The following is a 23,219-nucleotide window of genomic DNA, read 5'->3' as shown; positions in this document are numbered from 1 at the left end:
ACTGATGAATAATGTTATGGTATCATGAACTGTCCTTAAAACCTTCCGTAACTTAAAGACTTGCCCTTAAGCTTTCGCGCGCTGCTTAAAGGGACTGTAAAGTGAAAAATGATTTCTTCTGCATCAGTAAATTACCGTTCTACAACACCAAAGACACCACTCTTACAATGATAAGGCGTTTGGTAAGCCAGAAAAAGAGCAAGAACAATATACGGGTGGCGACGCCTACTTAAGTTCCCGCAGCTGAGGGCTGTGACGTTTTGGATTTTGATGGCATCTTCTAGGGTGTACTAATTATATATAGTGGTACAGATTGACTGCATTATGTTTTAAAGGAACCAAATATTAAACACGGCATGTTTCGGGAACCTTTATTCAGCCAACGCGGCCGAAATGCGAAAACATACTTTAGAATCCCTGACGTCACGCTGACGTACCGGGGCTGGGGTTTCGGCGCGAAATTCGAATACTGATACTTGGACCTTCATTTTCTCATCTAATAATCAAATAATTTTTTAAGATGACTGCCTGCGGGCTTCTCAAACAATGCTTCATTAGTCTAAAGTGATTTATTGTTTCGCTTTAGTGTCCCTTTAAGGTGGCACCACTGCACAGCGGACGCTGTCACATGAAGAAGGCCGACAGCCGAGTAACTGCGTGGAGCAGCTACCTTAAGTGGAGGCTTTAGCTCGGGTGCTCCTATCTAAATACATGTAAAACGAGAATTCGTTTTTCTCGGCAACCACTGCACCAAATTTGACGAGGTTTGTTGCATTTAAAATAAAAACTTAAAATCTAGTGACTGTTGGTTTGGAATTTTTGATTCAAGTCGTCTATTTCTTACTAAAAATTGGCGAAAATCAAAAACTTTCAAAAAACAAAACTATCAAGTTTACAACTCTGTAATTCAGCAATAAAAAATGATAACACAATTTTGTCAATTGCATCAAATAGCACATCTAAAGCGGACAAAATAGACATGTTACACATGAATCTCAAAAAATTTAGTAATATGGAAATAGAGCTTTTGCAGAACCCTTGTAAACAACGTAACGAATTACCGTAAGATATAAAATGAAACACAGAATTTGTCCGCTTTGAATGATCTAATAGATGGCGTTTGCAGCACCGCGATATCTGTTCTTAATGCAAAGATATCAATGTTTAAACTTCGGGCTTCTAGATTTTTAAAACTACCGAATTTTTGAAAATCCTTGTAACAAAATTCAGGCCCTAAATCAAAATTCCGCTTCCAACAGTCACTAGAATTTAACTTTCTCTCTCAAATGCAACAAAGTTCAACAAAATCGGTTCAGGGGTTATCTCAGAAAATCGTTTTTGCGTTTTACATGTATTTGAATAGGCCACGTCAGAGTTGGGCCTGAGCTAAAGCTTCCTCTTAAGGCACTATCTTGTGCTACAGGTGCATTATTTACGTGGCCTCTCTGTGTCCACGTGCACAGGAGGCTAGCATCTTCGTGTAGGCAGCGACACAAGAGTCGCATACAGGAATTTCTCGACATCAAAGGAGCAAGCTCGTGAGAGGGCCACAATTCTTGTGTCATCCCACTGTTCAGCAAATGTGGGGCCAAATCATTGGCTTTTTACCGCTTTAGGACACTATTTGTAACAGTTCTCTATGTCCAATGAATTACCGACGCCAAAAAGCTTCTCCCGATCGTGACATAAATCAACAAGCGGCAGAAACCTTTAACGATTCCACTGAAAAACGGAAGTTGTCAATTTATTACGAAACTCCATCCCTACCGCACGAAAGCACAAGACGCGAGATTAAAGCAGGTCTTGTGCGTTTTTGCTGCAACACGACGCGATCCGCATCGTTTCAAGGCTCCCCGGATCGTACGGTTCCTTAGCGGGCTGTGTGACCACAACTTCTGCCTCGGAGAACGGAGGTCGCCCAGTCGGAATTTCAATCGGATGTTTCGGTTCAGTTCAAGAGCGAACAGATGGAGGACACCGTTACAGGATTTCTCGGGACAGGCAGACAAAGTGGTACCCCTTGCTGCGTAGTTGGCACCGCTTGGATGGCCTTCAGCGTATCTGTATATTGAATAACAGAAATAGAAGCAGTCACTATTGAGACAGCATGAGTGCAGAACATCCTCAATGTGGAAACAAACAAAACTAGGAACAAAAATAAGGGTTACCAACGTACATACTAAGATACACATTTCTCCAATAGGGAAATAGAAATTCCACGTCTGAACAAAAAAAAATCTAAAACGCGTGTTTTACAGGCGTTATATGTTATTGTATAGAAATATGTTATTGTAGTAACATACGGCGACGCATGCATTTTAGCTCTATCGTTTTATACGTTTTCTATAAGTTATCACTCATAGATATAACTTCTGCTTCTTACGAGTTCTTGCAACATTCAGCACAGGCTTGATTGAAGTGTTTTAATATGCTAATCTCTGTATGCGCATTAGGACAGGAATCCCGCGAAGCGAGCAGCCTTTCTTATTCACGAAGCGTGCATCTGTCGCTGAAGGAGTCTTTTTGGGGAAATGTGCAACTGAGCTACCGTCAAGTGCCGACGGTCCAGGAGATGTATCTGTGTTACACGGCAAATGCTAGCGAGGGGCGAAGTTGCAGAACTAATTTCACCGAGTACATCCAACAGGGCAGCGCTCAAGCGGTTTCGGCGCTCGTCTGCTGAGCTCCAGGTCCCGTGCTCGATTTCTAGCCGCAGCGACCCCCGTTTCGATAGGGGCATAATGTAAAAAAAAAACCCTTTTGTTCTCGAGTTTAGGTGCATATATTAAACAACATAATGTGCCGAAAATTAACCCGCGAAGCCTTCCACTACGGCGTGCTTCGATACCCATGGAGCAGCTTCGGGGCGTTAAATGCCAAAGTTAAGGTTACGCACATTTTTCGTCTCTGTATGTTGGTATGTGTTGTTTGAGGCTTAAAATTTGATGTCGCCTTAGATGACTTTCCTTTGAAAGCTGCTTAGCTGTTACAAGGGCTCAAGGACGTCAAACAATGAAATATCGTTGTACTAGACGGGGTGTCCCAGCTAACATTAACCAAGCTGTTCAATGAAGAAAAAAAGTTGGATTTAAAATTACAGTGCAAGATACGATTATAAGACCTATACGGTGTTCGGTCGTCAGACGGCCGACGAACTAACACGATAGGTCTTATAACTACTTGTACAGTGTCTTTTTTATCTTTCATTATTTGCGGTGAGCAGCCAGGTGCACACCATAGATACAAACTGGGACTTTATTGAAGAGAACCAGTTATGTATGCCCGCATCTAAAACACACCGCCTGCTCTATGCCACAGGGCATGGTATCGAAAAATAGCCGTTCAGGGGTACGCTTCGCTTTTAAAATCGAGGTCGAAGTCACGCTGTGGCCGCTCGCTTTCGTCCTTCGAAAGCATCACCTGCTCACAACTCAACGGATCTGATTGCGAGGAGACGCGCGGTGCCCACAAGTGCCCCTAAAGAATCCAAAACAACCGAAACGCACTTGGATCTCAAACCTCCTTTTTCATCACCTCGCCAAGGCAACCAAAGAGCCGAGGGCCACGCATTTTTCGTTGCATTGTCTGTCTAGAAATACCGCCGTAATTAATGCACATTGTGTTTCTCCTCTCGTATACTCGCGTATAAGATCAATTATCCTGGCTTAGACTCAAGGAATACCGCGTAAACTGCGGCTTCGAAAAAGTTCGTCAATTACGAGCCGGAGAAAATGTCAACATTGCGATCGATTCGTGTCCCCAGCTCCAGGACAGACATAACAACACGGCGATGCTGTTTCACGACTCCTGTCAGAACTTACTATTGCGTTGTGGCGGGGACATGAACACGCGCTATCGCCTATTCCTCCCGCGAGGGATGTCGCAACAATGTCGCTTCACCAGAAAGACAACATCCTCATACAAGCATTTTGCTTGTAATATGTTGACTCGTGAATGCTCACGTTAAGCTTACTGTCGCACCTGCATCATCTACTTGCGTGACCAATACCGGTACATATTGTTGCAAACTCAAGATAACTTGTTCTTGGTTAAGTTGGTGCATACTCGGTGAAGACATGGTAGCGCAAGTAAAACAAACGAAAGAAGAGAACACCGAACACCACGGGCGCTGTCCATTGTTACGTACTATACATCGCACTGCATCGACAACGTCCTCATTTGCAGACGCAAGAACTTCCCCAGACACGATTTCGTTGCAGCGTGAAAGGACAAAGACGTATCCGAGATACACCCCCAGGACGAGCTCTGACTCTCAACTGAATATTTTATTGAAAAAGGTCGTACGTAAGCGACTGCAACACACATTAAATTCCAAAGGAACGCCTGGTGAGATATAAATACGAATTGGACCACGTGTTTCTTTGGATTGTATGTGGGTTGCAATCGCTTATATATATGATCTTTTTCTTTCAATATAATCTTCACTTGAGATTGGGCACTCGTCCTGCCTATCCCCCGTATTCAGAAATGCATCTTGACTTGAAGCCCATGCTTGACTTGATATAAATGACGCCTGTTGAGAACGCGCCAAAGATGCTCATTGCGTTTCTTTCAGTGCGTCCGCGACAGGCGTCATTAAAATCAAGTCAAGCATTGGCTTCAAGTTAAGGTGCATTTCTGAATACGGGGGTATATCGTATATGTCTTCGTCTTCTCGCGCTGGAAATAATATTGTTACCGTACCAACTCACCAGACTATCGATTCTACTACAACTTTTCCAGGCACAACAATACCATTTAACACACAAAAGAAACGCACACACAAAACGCACACACAAAAGAAAGAAAGCAGAGAGTTCTAAACGCATTGCGCTGGCTTGTGCTTACCAATACGTTGCTCCTACAATAGCTGTTATGGGTTCACTCCCCTGGTTGTTTTGACATCCGCCGATGTTTGCCGCCCTCGAACGATGGAATGTCAAAATTATGTGTGAGAAAATTACTAAGAAATAAATGTCATAATGCCGTGAAGGTTCAAACTTACGACCAACAAATCGGAAGTCCAGGATTCTGTCTCAGCCATTCTGCCTTTTTTTTCAATGTATTTGGTTTGCGCACAAGGCTCTTGAGGGAAACAAACAGATAAACGAGCTAATGGGTTTCTTCCACTAGCACGGCAACGCAGACACATACAGAGAACGCCATAGAGTCCCTATTCATCCTTGAAACGTGCTGCTCAGTCAAGGTTCGATCTCCACAAGGAGCACTGAAATACCGGTATGGTAAATACGTTGCCAATACACAACACCCGATCTGGAAGATATTGAATTTGTGCACATATAGATCTCTCAGGTGGACGGTCATTTCAATAAAGAACGCTGATGCTACAGCAGTGGGATGATACTGATCCTGGAGTGCCCGATCGCGCTAGCAGCTGTCACGATTCGCTAACGCCCGCACAACGTATGCGTGCTGGATATAGATCTGGCGTCCACGCCTTCTCTTGCGTCACCTTCCCGGCTGCAGAGGCGGTCGTATAGTAAGTTTACTTCTTCCACATATAATGACAATAATTGAGCTCATCTGCATAGTATTCATTAGTTTTCCTTTAGCGCTCTGGTTCTTGTCCTGTTTACTGGATGGCGCTGACATTATTGTCGGCGTAGGTAACACGAGAAAGAAAAGCCGAGTCTTTCCACTTCACCACTTGGAGGCGTAAGCTTCCACAAACGAATGCGACTAACACTTCTTTTACTTCTTGAAAGAGGTCTGCTCGCTCGCCTCCCCCCCCCCCCCCCCTGCTCATGTTCACTCCAACAAACACCGCGCAAAACAGTCTAAAGCTTACTGCGCATCATATTTCGCCAGATATCGCGTCACTGCTTCGCGTTACGTCAAAACTGTAATTTTTGCTTGAGAAAAAGTTTCTTTCGGGTGAAGAATCGTAAACAAAGAGAAACGTAACATGCCCAATATTTTTTTTTTCCATTGGAAACCTATAGAGGCCGTACGCATACGTGATTGAGGTTCTTCGGAGGTAGGGGCCAGAGCATCGAGGCAAGCAACAGCTTATGTTGAAAATCTTGGAGGCGATGACATTGGCTAACACTATACTGGGAATTCGTCTTTATCGCGTTGATAAACCACAATGTAGCCCATTTTGGTCATTTATGAATTATCTTTAGGTTTACTTTCAATCACTAAGCAAGGGAGTCAATCTTTGCTGACGCTACATTCCTTATAAAACAATTTGGGAAATTCTGCGAGTAAAGTTATAACGCATCTCTTTTTATTTCAATTTTTTAAAGGAATGCGGCAGAGCGCACGTTGAACAACTGTGGGATCCTTTGTTCATAACCACCTATTGTGCAGAACATCTGTTCTTTTATTCACGTTGCAAAAGCGTTCGCATGTGACATTATAGAAATAGCCTGATTGTAAGGCGATCGTTTAGCCGATCCAACGTACTTGTTGGAATGTGCGTGCACAGCATAACGAATGTGTGCCTGCCCAAAGTGAAAGAAGACGTGTATCTGTTTGGTCGCTGTCATTGTGTGGTGCTTTGATTTTTCTGGTTTTTTGCACATATACGGTCAGCATTGACGGCGATTGACTAACAAGACGTCGGGTGAAGATTCAGTGGGCCAGGCGCCTTACAGGTACGACGTTTCGTTTTTGAAGCCTGGCTATTACCCGGCCACTACGTGGTCGGAAGCCGAGAATATCGTCACGAGCCTTGTGCTCGTCCAAGTGTAGCAAGCCATATGAATGATACTACAGGCCGTAATAAAAAGCCTGGGGCCTTGCAGGCGACACAAGGCTTCATAAAGCCGGCGCGTTTGGTTCTTCACAACTCGGAATCAACTTCGGCGACTTCAGAAATAATGGCTGACGGTGAAGCTGAGAGCAAGAAACCTCGTCTAGAGGACAGCAAATAGGATGATACAACATAGATTTAAGAGCTAAGTGATGAAGAAGTGATGAATGAGGATGCACCATTTGCTTTGGTCACGTGTAATAAAACGAGCAGAAGGCATCCCGGTTGTCTTCCGCCCAACAAGCGAAGATACTACTTTTTGGCAAGTGAATCCAAACGGAGTGTCTGCCGAAATAGTTTCCGCTGCTAAAGAAAAAGCACAGTCTTTCAGGACGACCAGAGTTGGAAGTTTCAGTGTCAGCGTTGCTTTCTTTGCATCCGCAAAACGCCTTGTGATGCTCTCAAGTGTAGGCGGCCTGGAAGTCAAGCCTTTCATCCCACAGTCATACACGGGAAGTGTTGGGAAAGTAAGACGTGTACCTCCGCAGTGTACAGACGAGCAACACATATACTTTTTGAAAGATGCAGGAGTTATATCGGCACGCAGAGAGATAGAGTATTACCACCAGGAAGATGGAGCAGTAAGGTCACATCCACTTCCCACAGTAATTTTGCCTTTCAGAGACGATCGCCCTATTCCAGGAGGAATTTACTTGGGTTTCACCCATCTTCCTGTCGAGGAATATCAGGACCAGCACTTCGCTGCTATAATTGCCAGCGATTTCGGCACATGGCGAAAAACTGCCGCAGCACACGTCGATGCAAAATCTGCTGAGAATATCATGACCACAAGGAGTGCAAGTCACTCCTTCAGTCTAAATGTGTGAACTGTCGGGGGAAACCATGCCGCCTCCTACTCAGGCTGCCCTCAGAACAAGGCAGTACCACGTATGCGTCGACATGAGCTTATCCATGGAAGACAACCGCGGTGCAATCAACCTGCCCCAAAGCTTGAGATTGTTCATCCAGTACAAGGTCACCCACCTCAGCGGGCACCTAAACCACCACAGCGAAGAGATCCAACAAGCTATTCCTCCTCAAGAGACCAACCAAGAGGATCACAGTCAAGCGCGCAGTCTTATGCATCAATGCTACCGAAACCCACACAACAGGCAGAAAGTAATACACCAGAAAAGCCCAATATTCGCACACATTATTCTCAGCGACCTTACGCACCTACTGCAGAAGTGACGCCAGCTAATAGCGAACATACAACCGCATCGATGACACAACTGATTTTGCCAATGCTTTTTCGCAGCTCTTAAGGCAATCCTATCTGCTCTTCCGGAAGCAAACAACCTACCAGAAGTGAAAGCCTTGTTGCCTCTGGAAGCCCTATTGTGTCAACAATCCGGGACAAAACTGCAGCAAGCAGTACATGAATAACCGCTACAAAAACGTCTCCATATTTCACTGGAATTCCAACGGTCTTCGAAGGAAATGTGCTGACTTTCGTAAACTGCTTGTACAATACAACTTTCCAATACTTGGCTTTCAAGAGGCAGGAATCCGTGACGATTTTTGCCTCTCGAATTATGTGATATACAAGACTTCCCGTCAAGGTGCTGTTAGCAGAGTGCTCCTGTGCAGCAGTGCGCGCCACAAGGCACTACGGTAGCTTGAGTGTACTATGCTAAAATATGCTGACGCCAGCCGGTAAGGAGGTCACAAAAATATGATATTTTGAACGATATCACATGCTTGCATGTATCGGCGCTTGCTAACGCTCAGCGCGTCCAGTCCATAGGGATGCGTCTTCCACAAAGCGCATGCGCTCTTGCATTCCAGCACACATATTCCCAGTCAGGTGAGACGCTGGACACATTTGCCTCAAAATGACTGGCGAATTTACTGACGCTCAATTGCAGCATGTGTTACTAAAAAAATTAAATTTTGCGATTTTATGTGCCAAAACCACGATTTTATTATGCGGCACGCCGTAGTAGGTGAGTCGGGGTTTAATTTTGACCAGCTGAGGTTCTTTGAGGTGTATAGAATTTACGGTACACAGACATTCTTGCATTTCACCACCATCGAAATGCGTCCGCCGCGAGCGGGATTCGATCCGGCGCCCTGGGGGCGTAGTAGGGCAACGCCGCTACGCCACCACTACTAAAGAGAACCAGCACTGAAACTTCGCGCGCCAACAGCAGCACCGAAATACAGAACGTAGCGGTCGGAAGAAACAAATTTTGGTAGCACATGCTGCTGATTTCTCGTCAGCTTCTCACCAGGCTCCATGAACGCAGAAGCGCTGAAATAAAAATCTGATCAAAAACCGCAAACCTCCATCAAAATGTTGCGTACGAAGATGCACGGGAATGACTATACATATACTTACAAGCGCATGTGCATATAGCCCTGCCCAGAACAGACATACTGTGCCAAGTTTTAACGTCGTTCTCATCGTCTCGTCAGTCATGATAGGCCTGCTCTTGGCCAATGAAGCAACTGTTCCGTAGCAATATAAATTCTAAAAAAAGGGAGGTGTCGTCTATCGTCTGTTGCGGAATAGTTACCCGCCAGCGAGTATTTCGACAGCTGCAGGGGATCTTTCCGGATGGCAACAGCTTCTGACGGAAGGCGCTGTACCTACCGGTGTACGTAGTTTCCCATTAAACTATATATAGTTGAATGGGAAAGCGGCCGACGCTTAGTGTGGAGCACACTGAGAAAGAAGATGAGTACCCGATCACGGGCTATCACTCCAAAAGCTGCTCGGTGAGCTATGAAGAGCGCTCTTTATGCTTCCGGTCACGTAGTATTCGTTGCCGCATACTCAAATTTATGCACACGGTCGCTTTTGTATACCACTCCATATGGCGGGATGCTGCCGCCGTAGGCGGCAATCCAACCTGTGGCTTTGTGCATAACATCGGAACGCTGCATCCACTGGGACACTGTGGCAGGGGTTGTGAAAGATGCTGACGATGAGGGTAGTGCTCAGAATAGGATAAATTAGATCCGGTTGGGGCAGTGAAACAAAGGAGATGGCAGGCGGGTAACAATGACTTTCTCAAAAGAAAGACCTTGTGTGCCAACAACACCTTGTGTTCTCGTAAGTGTCCGTCATAGTCCGCAAACAAGCTTAACGGCTCCTTCACGCATTGCTATAAAAAACACTAATATGTTGGACTTGTGGTAACATAGCCAATGTGGTGAAAATGCAAAAGATGCACAGGCGGAAAATTTCGCGGCCTCGATCGGCTCTGTAAACCCTCCCATTGCTAAAGCCGCCTCAACCACAACGGTCACCGAGGGAAGCTGATGATAATGGTCCAGAGCGGGCAGTGAACCTCGTAACTGAAGAAAAAATAAATAAAACGTGATATTTAGAACTGATTCCTCCGTATTTAACGCGCTACGCCGCGCTGACACTTGCTATGTAATGACTCATTTGTATAGTGTAAAGCGCTTCAGCTCGATACGCGTACCGTAGTCACTACTCAGGCAGAATTCAAGGCCAGCTGGCCACTTTCAACCGTCGAGTATGTATACTTGTACAGTATGTCGTCAAGCCCAAACCGCCCTCTCTTGTAGTCCTTATCATTTCTTTCACCGCATGACGCGGTCAATGACTGGAAATTTTACCTTCCAAGACTTAAGTATTTACAATTTCATAGCACTTTTGTAGGATTATTTTTATCTTTAGTATCAATGGCTGACTATCATTGGTCAGTCATATTCGGGAGATAACATATCACCGGGAGCTGGTTCCGTATCTTCAGTGAATGCGCCAAACCCTACCCTCTTTATTTTCCCACTTTCGTGTATAAAAACTCTATATATACTCGGACCTTTAGGGATTTTTGGGTCACTTCTCGGTGAATCTCTACACAATGTTTACCTTAAGTGACCACTCTTCTTGAATATCAAACATAATTATTTTGTCATTCACACATCGATAACTTCATACGTCTTTTGGTGAATATTTTAGTTTTCGTAGCAAGCTGGCGGTATCGCTTACACAAGAACGCTGACCGTACAGAAACGTACATCCTATATACGACGTTTATAGCTACCAAGGTGGCAGCAGCAATAAACAGAACAAAATATTCCATGCCTTATCGCAAAGGCATGCAAAATGCAAAAGCGCGAGAAAAATGCATGTTGATGGGAAGCGCTAGGGCACTTTCAGACTGGCTCTGTTCACCGACATGTGATGGCACAGCAGCCACTTGTCAGTGCCGTTCAGGGTCTACTGGCAGCAACGAAAGGGGCACGTTGCCGAGTCGAACTGAAAGCTCATCCAAGGCTAACTCATTTATCCAGTGTTTTATTAGGGGATCAGGCACCTCCGCACGCCTGCAGCCAAAATCGGCATTGAGTTGGCTGCATTATGCGGCCAAAACCTCCAAGCTTGCTGCGAGTGCCCATTCTGAATTACAAACACCCATGTGCGAGCGGGGATTATGGTTTCCGCGTTGCCTTTCTTGTATCTTTTTTTCGTTCTTTTCTTTTTTTGGTTTTTTTGTTTCATTTAGTTAAGTTTCTTTTTTTTTTAGTTTTAGACAGAATAAGCTCCTGCCCGTTCCGACTCAACGTCGAGTGCCAACATGACCTTCCACCGTCCAGCGTCAACAACAACGCCAAGGCACACGACGCGCTTGATTACGAAAAAAGGCGGATGGGTGGAACGCCATCTATTCCGCCGCATATATCGTTGCACGTTGTCGTCGCCACAATTTCACAAACTCTGCCTTGCGCAGAATCTGCATCGAAGCTTGCAGTACACACATGCCTCCTAGGGCATGTGGGCCACATTTTCTCGAAACAGGGCGCCTGCACTGTCCCGATGTGCGACGCAGGACCCTGTGCCCGACGGAGCACAGAGTCCTGCTTCCTGCACAGGGTCCTGCTACGGTCTCTGCTCGACGTGCTCGGCAAACAACGCCTGTGGAGCCCCAAATCCTGAATTTGTGCGCCGTGAGGAGTGAAAATTACGAGGGTGGTCAAAAGTGTAAAAGAAAGAAAATAAATTAGTATCAGTCAAATTTCTGCTTCAAGTAATCCCTGAGGCAAGGCATGTTGTTACAGGGATGACATCCAGCCATCGCTGTCGATGTATACTGTCGGTAAACAGGGCTGTGTGTGTGTTTTTTTTACTGTCCTTATAATGTCGTGACTATACATGGTTTTAATTATGACTAGTGGTATTCAAAAACTGAACCATTGTGACTGGCAGTGATGCGACAAGTGATGCGGTCTATGATGAGTGTCTCATTTGACCTTAGCTAAGACTTTTAACAATACTAGCAAAATCTAAGTTGGTAAGGCTGACGCAAAGTAGTAGGCAGTAACCTTGCGCAACTTACGATAATTTTCTTTTCTAGCAAACCGATCGGTACATAATGCGGTTGTTTTATTTTTCTCGGTTGTCTGTGAACGAACAAGTTTAAGGCTATCCTAGAAAACATCCAATTAAACTGTTTGTCGGCGCTCACTTTCGCGAGTGCATCTTTTCCGCGTCCAAAAAGAGAACGCGCGATAGTGAGGAATTATCTTGCACTTCGCTACTATAGAGTGCCTTCAGGCGCGACGTGTCCACACGAGTGGAAGCGTAACATGAGACGAATCAACAAGTCTGAAGCGCCTCCTGTCCATTTTCCTTGTTTTTTTTTCGTCCTCAAACAGAAGCTTTCTCGCATGCACAGTTGAAAAAAATTCACGTCATACTGTCAACATAATGTAAGTACTCAAACCGTCGCGGCGGTCTACTGGTAACAACCTTCTGCTGATCCGTACAAGGTCGCGGGATCGACCCCTGGTCGCAGCGGCAGCATTTCGACAGAGGCGAAATGCAAGAAACAAACGTGTACTTAGATTTAGGTGCATGTTAAAGAGCCTCCAGATGGTCAAAAATTTTCCGAGGATCTGAAATATGACGTATACCTAAAGGTCACACTGTGCAGTTTCGGGACGTCAGCAGACCCCACAATTTAATTTAGTATTAAATACTCAAGATACTCGAAAGCTCCAAGCATGGAGGGGATTTTATCAAAGTAGTAAGTATACCCATCCGCTGAGCGACATACGACTATAATAAAATCGGAGGTTCACAGAAAGACGGATACTTGAAGTGCTGATGAATATGTGACCGAACAAGGTCTTCAACGTTCCGACAAGGGGAGTTGTATTCCTGACGAAGTGTCGGAATGTTGACTTCCCCGGAGACATCCCTTTTTCCACTAATGGCCACTGATCAGTGATCAAACAATAAGTATATATATATATATATATATATATATATATATATATATATATATATATATATATATATATATATATATATATATATATAAGTATCGTAAGATTTGCTGTGTTCTAAAGCGGCAGCACCTGCATTCGCGTAGCTTCGTTTACATATAAGTGCCGCGTCTCAATTGGCCATCGGTGTGGAGATGGTCTGGCTATCACGCAGATCGCTATCAGGAGCGAAGGGCTCTCGAATGCCTTCCAATACGGAAATGTTAGTATGTAAGAGAAGTTTCCTGAATGCGGGCCAAGATCTATGTACATGTGAACAGTTTTCCTGCCGTTCATGGCAAAGAGACACATCGAAGGAAAACACGAAGCTACACGTTTACATCAAAATAAATTTTATTACATTGCCATCAGTGCGTATTCCGCTGATCGCACTGACATACTTATTTCGCTTATCGTGTTATCGCTTTTCGCACACGGCAGGCTCACTGCACTGTAAACTTCGCGAATGTTGTCGCGAATTCGGTATAGCGAGACGACCCTGTCTAACCAGACCGCATACGCGCGACAGGAATAGTGTAGCGCGTTCTCATTCCCATGCGAGTATCGAGGATTTTTCTGGTATGTACGATGATACACTTATAAACAGTAGCAGGCTTGAGCAGTGGGACCGGGTTCGAACACCATCGGCTATGCTCGCTGCTATCGTTGTACCGTATACGTGTTCAATTAAATTATAGGATTAACGTCCCGAAACTGTGCGGTGGACTATGAGGGACAACATAGTGGAGGGCTGCTCCTTAACGTTGATCCCCTGGGGCTCTTTAACAAGTGCCTAAATTTTAGTACAATAGCGTTTCTGCATTTGGGCACAGATTAAGTAACGTAAGGGTCGGCTTGCTTCCTAAGCACGAGTTCACACAATGAACGATCTCTTTCATCATCTCTTGGGTTAGTGTTTATGCTCGTGCACCGTCACTATACGCCGTTACAATATTATACCAATGTTTTTGTTGTTGTCGTCTTTTAAACAGGGTGAACATCACGTTCACTGTGAATCGCAGTGTCCAAGTAATTAATTACCGAATTTCCAGTGAAATAAACCTTACTTTTGGGGCGATGTTATTGTTGCGGAATGGAAGCTGGTCAGTCCTCGAGGCACGTTAAGCGGGATTCTTATCGAGATCAGCAGAAATTTGAGACACCAGTGCCCAAAATGCTCCAGAAATGCATAGGCATTCGGTGTAACTTTGTCCCGAAGGGTGCAAGAGAACGCATTTGGTAGGTAGAAATGATCGGTTAAGCGCCCATGCATGTCGCGCTAATTTTAAAGACCAAATTGAAACATGATATATATATATATATATATATATATATATATATATATATATATATATATATATATATATATATATATATATATATATATATATATCGAGAGAGAGAGAGAGAGAGCTACCGCGTACGCACGGCTGAAGTAAGACACCTACCACGGAGAAAAGCAACGTACGAAACGATCTGAATGCTTTCCCATTTCGTTTTTCTTATGGCTTCGCTGTATGCGCTGTGACCGATGAATGCAAGGTCGTTGCCAATGTTATTTCAGCATGGAGTGACATGCCTATTAGCTGCCAACTGAGCACAAACGTATCTTAGGTGAAGAAACCTGGATGACCTTGAACGTATACAGCAGGAGCTATATACATAACCCGCTGGTGGCAGCTACTTAGAACAGAAGCGTCTGAATTCGCATCACAATCGCGGTTCGATCTGCGTGATGCGTAGAGAAAAGCAACACAAATGCAACACCAGTATCCATGCAATAAATTTAGTGTGATAGAGCCACAGAATGTAACTTTCGCATCACGCGCGTCACACTTGTTCACTCTAAAGAGAAGTCGCACTGGATAAACCTAATCAGAAAATTAAAACAAAAGAAAAGGAAACAAATGAAGTTGGCATCTGTTACCGGAAAAACTGAAGACCAGGAAGAACTCTTTGCTTTCAGAATGTGTCTGCAGTTCCCTCAACAGCATTATCGCAGGAGTGTCACCACAATGCGACAGTCTATCCTAATCAGATAACCTTAATTAACGCTTTAGAATCTGTTCAAAACCGCGCCGCCCGTTTTATTGTTTCAAATTATTCCCGAACAGCGAGCGTATCTGCAATGAAATCTGCACTTGGTCTTCCCGTTCTTTTTCTGCGTCGTAAATATTTTCGCTTGTGTCTTTTTCACAGAATTTATTATGCCAACCCTATTCTCAAACATAAGTTACTCCTCTCTCCATCTTATATATCTTCCCGCACTAACCACAACTGCAAGGTAGGAATACCGCAATGCCGAACTAGCCTTTGTATAAATTCATTTATTCCTCGAACTGGAAATGACTGGAACCACCTCCCTGCCTTCATGGCTGCCATCACCGACGTCAACAAATTTAAGAAATCTGCTGCCGATTTTGTATGCCCCTCCTCTCTGTAATGCCTCTGGCCCTGAGAGTACTGAAATAAATAAATAAATAAATAAATAAATAAATAAATAAATAAATAAATAAATAAATAAATGGGGCGCAACATTTCAGTTACGTAAGCAGCGGCCAGGATTTTCTAGAAGGACTTCGCATGTAACGGAGACTTTGTAGACAATGTTTCAGGGCGCAATATAATCATGCGGTTGAGCTGCATGCTCGGTAAATTAATCGCGAGCGACTGAAATTTGGCATCATTGAAAGTCGATGGCTGGTGCGCTCATCCAAAACAAGTGCAATAATTACCAGTTTCACGACATGCGCTGAAAGAGAATGAGAGAAAAGAGCGAAACCTTCACCTTCTCCGCAGCTTTATCTCCTGTCGCTTTGGCAGCGCATCACGTTGCACCAACGTGTTGACGATGAGCCCAACAGCAGGAGGGAAGGCCCTCTCCTTTTTTTTCTGCTCTCGCCTTTTTTATGCCCTCGCCTTTCACCATCCTTTCCCTCTTGATGCTGAGCGTGTGTAGCGAAGTCGTGGTAGGGCGAATTTAGACATTTGCGTGCCGCTGGCAAGACGCACGCCAACCGGCCCGAATCAACGAACAATGCGGTCACTATGAAAGTGAAGTAACAAAAAAAAGAACATTTAAACGTATTTTGTACAGGCTGCTTAACGAATCGGCTCAGTCAGTTATCTTTCTTGGCTTCTCGAAATTCGAACTGTTGCAAGGTTGGGCGGCACTATGATTTTGTTCCGGAGAGTGGATGCATCCACAGCCGTGCTGCCCCTCGCACTGCTTGTGTGCTCGTGGCTGACGTTGTGCGGCGCCAGGACGGAGGACGCGAGCACTTTCATCGCGTCTACCGAGGAGCCGGAAGTTAAGTATTTGGATACGCTCAAGCAGTGGATCGCCAGCGCCATGGACCGGGCACCGCGCGGCCTCATGCGCAAGGTATTGGCCGCGGACATCTCGGTCCAATGCAGCCTCGGTCTCGTCAAGCTGGTGCGTGGGATCCGCAACCTGGAACCGTGGGTTCTCAGACGTGAGTGCTTGCGGGCCGTGTGGCATTTGTCTTTTTCCGTGGTAGAGGCTTGCTGCTCTTTGTACTCTGTGGGCTGCGCAAGAGGACGTAAATAAGGGCTGATAGCCCTATATTTATTTCGCGCGAGAGATGCCGTTAATGTCGGTTGCCCCAAACAGCGAGCGATTTATGCCATGGATAAAGTCGTCAAGCACTGCAATATAGTTTCAAATAATTTGTGTCCACTCTAAAAAAAAAAAAACAATTGGGGCTGCGGGAACAGAACAAACACAATATTGCTCACAATTCCCTTGAGCAGCTCAAACTACTTTTCTTCAGAAGTTTTATTTGCTTATACGAAAATGTTAACTATCTCTCTTTCTGACCAGCGATCTAAAGACAAGAGCTTATATACAAGAGTTGGAGAGCCTACTGAGAGACATCTAAACGATTCGTTTTCCCGAACACGTCTAATGTGAGTTAAATTTTGCAGAGCTACAAAGAACGGTGGGCAAGATCTGGAAAGGGCCCATGTGTCAAGGCGCTTTTGCGCGTTGATGTCAGCGCCCTCACACATGCCTAGAAGGAATTATTGTTGTTGCACGCAGACCGTATTTAAATACGCTGTAAGTGGCGGCGAACGGTTGAAAAACAATCTTGTCAAGGTAACGTGTCCGGTGGATTGGCGATGCCACGAAGGACAGCGATAAAGAAAAAAGTCGTTAGCAGCTTACTGAGATTCTGCCGCAATTTTTGCTGTTAAATTGATGCATAAAGGGTGAGGATGATGTGACAACGGATGGCGACGCATCCTCGTTCTTTATGGTCGTTGCTAGAAGCCGTCACCTGAGAAGCACTTTCTCTTACGGCCTATAGATATACGCTCACTTTGAGTGCAACACGGATTGTTCATTCGAGAGTTCTGTAGGGGCAAGGACAAAGCTGCGCGCCAGCGCCTACCTACATCCATAGGTCAAGTTTCTTTCTAGACTCCAGCGCTCAATTTCTCAGCTGGCGCGCGAGTATTCTAGCTCACGTGGGTGGGCGTTTCCACCACTCCCCTGCGAGATCACTAAGGGAAGCGTCAGGGGCCTTTGCACCGCACTCCCTCCTTCTCTTACAATGCCCCGGACATTGAAGTGATATGACAATACTAAGCGGCGCGAAACTGTACCATTTATACTGTACCATTTATACTGCTTGGACAACCCATTAGAAATGGTTGAGCGTGCATGTAGTGCTTAACTTGCACTCACCTGTGTCCCTTTACACTTGGCGCCCGCCTTTGAAGCGACCTAATTACGTACCTACCCTAGGTGGGAACATCAGGTGCGGTATTCTATGTCGCTCGCTTTCGTGGATACATTCAATGTCGCGTGATTTCGCGTGACTAGCACGGGAGGCTAGGCATCCGTGGACGACATAAATGCAGGTGCTGTGCTAAGAAAGCGTGTTTGGCACTGTGGCTACACAATGCTGTTTCATTAAGGCGCTGACGCGTCCGGTGCTGTAATGGCGCAAAATCTCACGAAAGTGTCGGTATCGTCGAAAGCGAACGACCAAGAATACCGGCCCTATATTCAGGGTGTTTCAGGAAACACTTTCAATTTTTTTTTTACATTACCCGTGGCAGACAGCACAATTCTAGTCCGTGAACTAGTCTACCCGAAGAGACGGACATGCACAAAAAATAGAAACGCATAATCGGCTAATTAGCAAAAATTACTAATTATGTTTTTGCATAATTACCTTATGGCACTTATTTCAATTTACAAATTCTAGCGGGTAAGGCTGCAAGGCATATACACGTGAAAATAATTGTGGAGATGACACGATTTACGAAATATGCACCGTCAAACTTGCGATAAAAATTCACTGTCGCTCCGCTTACTTTCGTAAGAAAACGCCGTTTTATGCATTAAAGCTCGAAAGTAACTGGAACGCTAATGCACTGTTCCGCAAAGTTCGGGAATTAATATCTCAAAGCTGGTGTCATCCTGCGAATTCCTTCCTAGAGGATCCGGTTTGAGAACTTCCCGGCTAGAATTTGTATATTACAATATGTGCAATAAGGTAATTAGTTAACAACTTATCGAGTGAGATTTTGCTAAGTAGGCGATTAGGCGTTTCCATTTTTCGTGTAAGTAATGTCCGCCTCTTCGAGCAGACCAGCTTATGGACTACAATTATGCTATCTGCCACAGGAAACATTAAAAATTTTTGAAAGTGTTCGCTGAAACACCCAGTGTATGATTTGTACACCGTAGTATACAATTTAAATGGAGGAAAACGTAGCGGATCGTGTGTTACTTTGCTTGCTCTTAACCCTATCTTCTGTCTCCGCTTTTCAAGTCACCAAATAGTGTGAGGCGGCAAGCTGCGTATGCCCACTTCAACAAGAAGGCAGGAAACGCCGAGTCTGGAGCTCAATTTCCGCTACTCCCATTCTGCGCTTGCTGTTCATGCGACATAACAATGTGAGGGCGACAAAACTGATGTGCCGCTTGTACTGCTTAACGCACACATGGGTAAAGGGGGGTGGGGCACCCCCGGAAGTTTCAGAGCATTGCTTGCTTTGGAGCTTTCCATAGGTTCACTGCTCAAGTGCCGTAACAGGGAAATGAGGTGGAGGAGAAAGGCACAGCTGAGCGTCTGAAGCTTTGTTTGTCTTCGCCCCTCTTTTACGCCCTCTTCTCCTCAGCTAACATGAAAACGTGCACTGAAAAAAAAAAAAAGGTGTAGCATACGTATATTTGGTCTACCAAATATCCTTCAACCTTTTCGCCTGGGCAGCCTCTCACCTGGGTGATCGATAAGCACTGTTGTCTTGACATTTAGAAGTACTTAGGCATTAAGCAATACTCTCTCTTTGGTTTGCTTCCTTTTTTATCTGAGAAAGCAGTGAATTGCTGGAAATTAGGTCAGCTTTGTGCGTCCGTCCGTCCATCCGTCCGTCCGTCCGTCCGTCTGTTGATTCCGTTATGCTGACAACGACCATTGCCGTCATCGACACGCTTTTGTCGTCGTCCCAAGCGGCCTATTCATTCTCACTTTCATCCTCGACATTGAGGGTAAAAAAATAAAACTCTGTGCCCGATGGCCACCATTGGGATTCGAACCCACGTCACTGCAGTTACGTGCATTTGGGAGTTGGGCGAGGTAATCAATCAGCTATTATGCACCATCTTTTTTTCCCTTTCACGGCATTTCCTACAATGAGTAAAATCATCTTTGTGAAATAACCATTTACCATATTGTGAGCTACAGATAGTCATAGTCAATCATTCACAGGACAGCGAACAGAACGTGCAAAGAAAACTAATGTGGTACAAAGCAACATCGCACTATAAACTAGAAAGGAAAAGATAAACACATTATCAAAATTTGATACCAGTCAGGCTGACATTCATTTTGATCATAAATGGCCTTCAGGTGCATAATCATGTGTCCTAAATGTACTTTTATTAAAAGAACATAGCTTAGAGAAGTGTGACATTTTCGTTTCGTTTATTCACTGTCGCCTTTTTAATGTGTCTCAAATTATTGAACCCCACTTTATAAACTTTAAATATGCGATTTACCTCTGGCGTGTTCTCTATAGGTGTTTGAAGAAATAATGTCATCTAAATTCTCAGAATATCCCGTAACTTGATGGACCGTGTGACAATCTACTATTTGATATGTTTCTACTAATGGGGAAGCATATCGTAATCAAAACGGCTATGCAAGACCGAAATGCAGAAAGGATAGTTTCATTAGGTATCGTACCACTACAGTGCTGAGCGATTGCTGCAACGTTTTGAGAGCTGTGGCGCCTGTGCATACATTTCGGAGGACAGAAAATGAAGCACTGTAGATACAAGCAACACTGTACGAGGATGATGGTAATGACTGCACCGCATAGAAATTGTTCTTGGCGAGATGGCGGTTTGTCGGCTGGTAATTCTCTGTCATGCACGTGAAAGCCCCGTCGACGGCACAAGAGAGACGTACATGACAATGATCAGCTCTCAAACATGTCACATACATAAAATAGAGGATGCGCCCAAAACCAGGCGGTTGGTGGAAAACAATGAAGAAAGCATCGATGGCGTCGCTGTGTGGACAATGACTGTCGCTACAATTACGAACTACATAATTTATTGCATAGGAGCTCACAGGATTCAGAGCCGCCATGCGCCCGATGTAGTGGCACTGTAAATGCGCAGGAAAAATATGCAAACTCATTGAAATATAGTAGGCAGCATTGCATCATTTCGCTCGAGACAAAATTAATATTTAAAAGTTATATTAAATATTTGTCTTTTGTCAAATTCTTACCTAAAATAATGTCCTATACCGCGGCACTCATTCTGCACCTCAACCAATAAGCTTGAAACCGCGCTGGCTTCTTAGCCATTCTCCCGAAAGCGAGGGAGCGATATTATTTCAGTAAAAACAGGCAAGCGAAAACAAGATGGTGGTCTTCGTTGTGGGAGAACCCAGCTGTCGCAGCAAATGAGTTCAGAGCCGACGGAATCACTGAAGTCTGCTACGATTGTGGCTCGGGCTAGTTGGCTCAGGGCGCGAAGGTAGGGGGACAGCGCAACATTGACGGAGCACAAGACGAAGAAAGGACGAGCACGGCGCTGACTTACAAATGATGTTTATTTTTCGACATGTGGCATAACCTTAACAGTAAAAAAATGTAAGGAAATTAAGACTAAGATAGGATGATACAGTTATCCCTATCTCTCGCCAAACTACATCATCGACTTGCGTCACAAGCACGTGTTGTGTTATTTGATAGTCAAAAAATCGAGTTCTCTTTGGTAGAGGGTCAGAGAAGACATACTAACACAAGTTTCTTTTAGGTGTACCATTTCTGCGGCTTCAATTATTTCTCTAGTTCTTTTTTTTCTCAGTTTTTTTTTCCATAATGTTTGTTCCTGAAAAGATTGGACTGCAAACGCAATCCCTGCAGTGGATACCTAGGGGACCACTAATCACTCTACGTAATTTGTAGCTATGCTCTTTTAGTCTCTCATTTGTACATCTACCTGTCTGTCCTGCATATTTCTTTCTATAGAACAGCGGGACCAAATAGACTACACTCTCAACACAGTTTTATTAAAAACCGGTTTTCGTGCTCCATGGAGCAGGACATTGGCTTACTTGCTGTTTTGTTTACTTTTGAACAAATTGCCGAAAGTGTTTTAGGAGATGAAAACACAACATTTACGTTGGCACGTTTTTTTATCTTATTCAAATTATGGGCTAACTTATGTATGTAGGGTGTCAAAGTTATTATTTTCTTTTCTGTTGTGTTCTAATGCTGCATGCTTGGCTGTCCTGCGGTTTCCTTTTTAACTTTTTTAAAACCGATTCCACTACGGATATTAGAAGCTGCTTCGGATACCCCGCTATTTGAAGACGATCTATCTGCTCGCTAAAGTAATCTGTCATTGAGTGAAAGCATGATTTGTTTAAGACTTCGTAAAACACCTTGTTGCTACAGACCTCTTTACGAGTTTTGAATGAAGGTAAGCAACCGGAGTCTTGACTGGTTAACATATTTGCCTTCCTATTATCTCCCTCTCTCTCTTCAGTGAGATGATTCGAATGGAAGAAGTGGCTTGCTGGCGCGTGGGTCGCACGACCAGCAAATGTGAGTTTTCGAAAACATAAGCTTCAAATCTAAAGATCTGATTGATCTTGCCACGGGTAATTCAAAAGTGGAGTTGAGTGGTTTAAAACTTTCACGGAATTGATTCAGGACCTGAATCATTAATGGTTCGAGGTCCGCTTCGTCAATATTAAAAATTACTAGAAAATCATCAACGCAACGGGATATTTCGGTTAATTTTGAAATTTGCAGTTGGTCTTGCAGTCGGCTGTTTAGCTTTGCTCAGTAAAAATCACTCAGAATGGGTGCTATGCAGGAGCCAATGCAGATACCGTTAGTCGGAATCTAAGACTTATCATCCCATGTCTTAAATGTCGAGTTAAAGTACATCGTTAAAAGCTCTCAAAAAGCTTTGTCCAGCCAAACCTGCAGCACCCCAAAAAGCAACGAAACCACATTTGTCTGTGCAATCTTCAACACAGGACAGAATTTCACGATGTGGCAAAGAGTAATACAGGTCCCTAATGTCGAATGAGCATGCTATGTAGATTTTGTCTTATCATTTGTCTGAAAACGCGATGACATATTCCGATTTACGCACACGGAACGGGTCATTTACTTTGAATAGGTTTAAGCTTTTCTGCAAAAACAAAGGTACGCTTTTTTTGCCACGTACCGTTTTCTGACACAATTGTCATTAGCGAAATGCCTAGTCTGTGGGTTCTCGCACTGAAAAACTTATGCATGCGTTTACGTTCGCTTTTGTCTATGGATTTAACTGAACCATCCAAATTTAATTTTTTACATAGCTTTTTAGCCTGTGCCTTTACTTTCTGCAGGGGAAATTTTCCATGTAACGTGAAAGCTGATAGAATTGCTTCTTGAGCTTTGGAGTTAGACAGGTTTTCCTATAAAACTAAAAAAAAACCTCCTTCCTTATCCGAGGGTAACAGGAATAGCGATTTAGTTCTCAAAATGATCTCGTTTGTCTAACTGTTATATCATAGTTCTTTCTATACTTCGCGAGAACATCGAGTTCTTCGGACACACACCTGTCAGCCTCTTTTTCCGGAGCTATAGCAGGCACTTGTCTCACCAAGCTGTGCAGCTCAGACGCTGTCTTTTCAGATTCGAC

At 44.3% G+C, this 23,219-nt stretch overlaps 1 protein-coding gene across 1 annotated transcript in view; it reads left to right on the top strand.

Moving 5' to 3' along the window:
* Window positions 1-23,219, top strand: part of LOC135899363 (nose resistant to fluoxetine protein 6-like) — an 82,500-nt gene that overhangs the window by 6,415 nt on the left and 52,866 nt on the right. Inside the window, exon 2 of the mRNA XM_065428614.2 lies at window positions 16,187-16,500. Within this exon, the coding sequence (XP_065284686.1) occupies window positions 16,200-16,500 (301 nt within the window). The 5' untranslated portion in view covers window positions 16,187-16,199. The remainder of the gene's footprint in view (window positions 1-16,186; window positions 16,501-23,219) is intronic.

This window comes from Dermacentor albipictus, chromosome 1 (assembly GCF_038994185.2).
Source record: "Dermacentor albipictus isolate Rhodes 1998 colony chromosome 1, USDA_Dalb.pri_finalv2, whole genome shotgun sequence".
Taxonomy (NCBI): domain Eukaryota; kingdom Metazoa; phylum Arthropoda; class Arachnida; order Ixodida; family Ixodidae; genus Dermacentor; species Dermacentor albipictus.
This window is presented reverse-complemented; position numbering and strand designations above follow the sequence as displayed.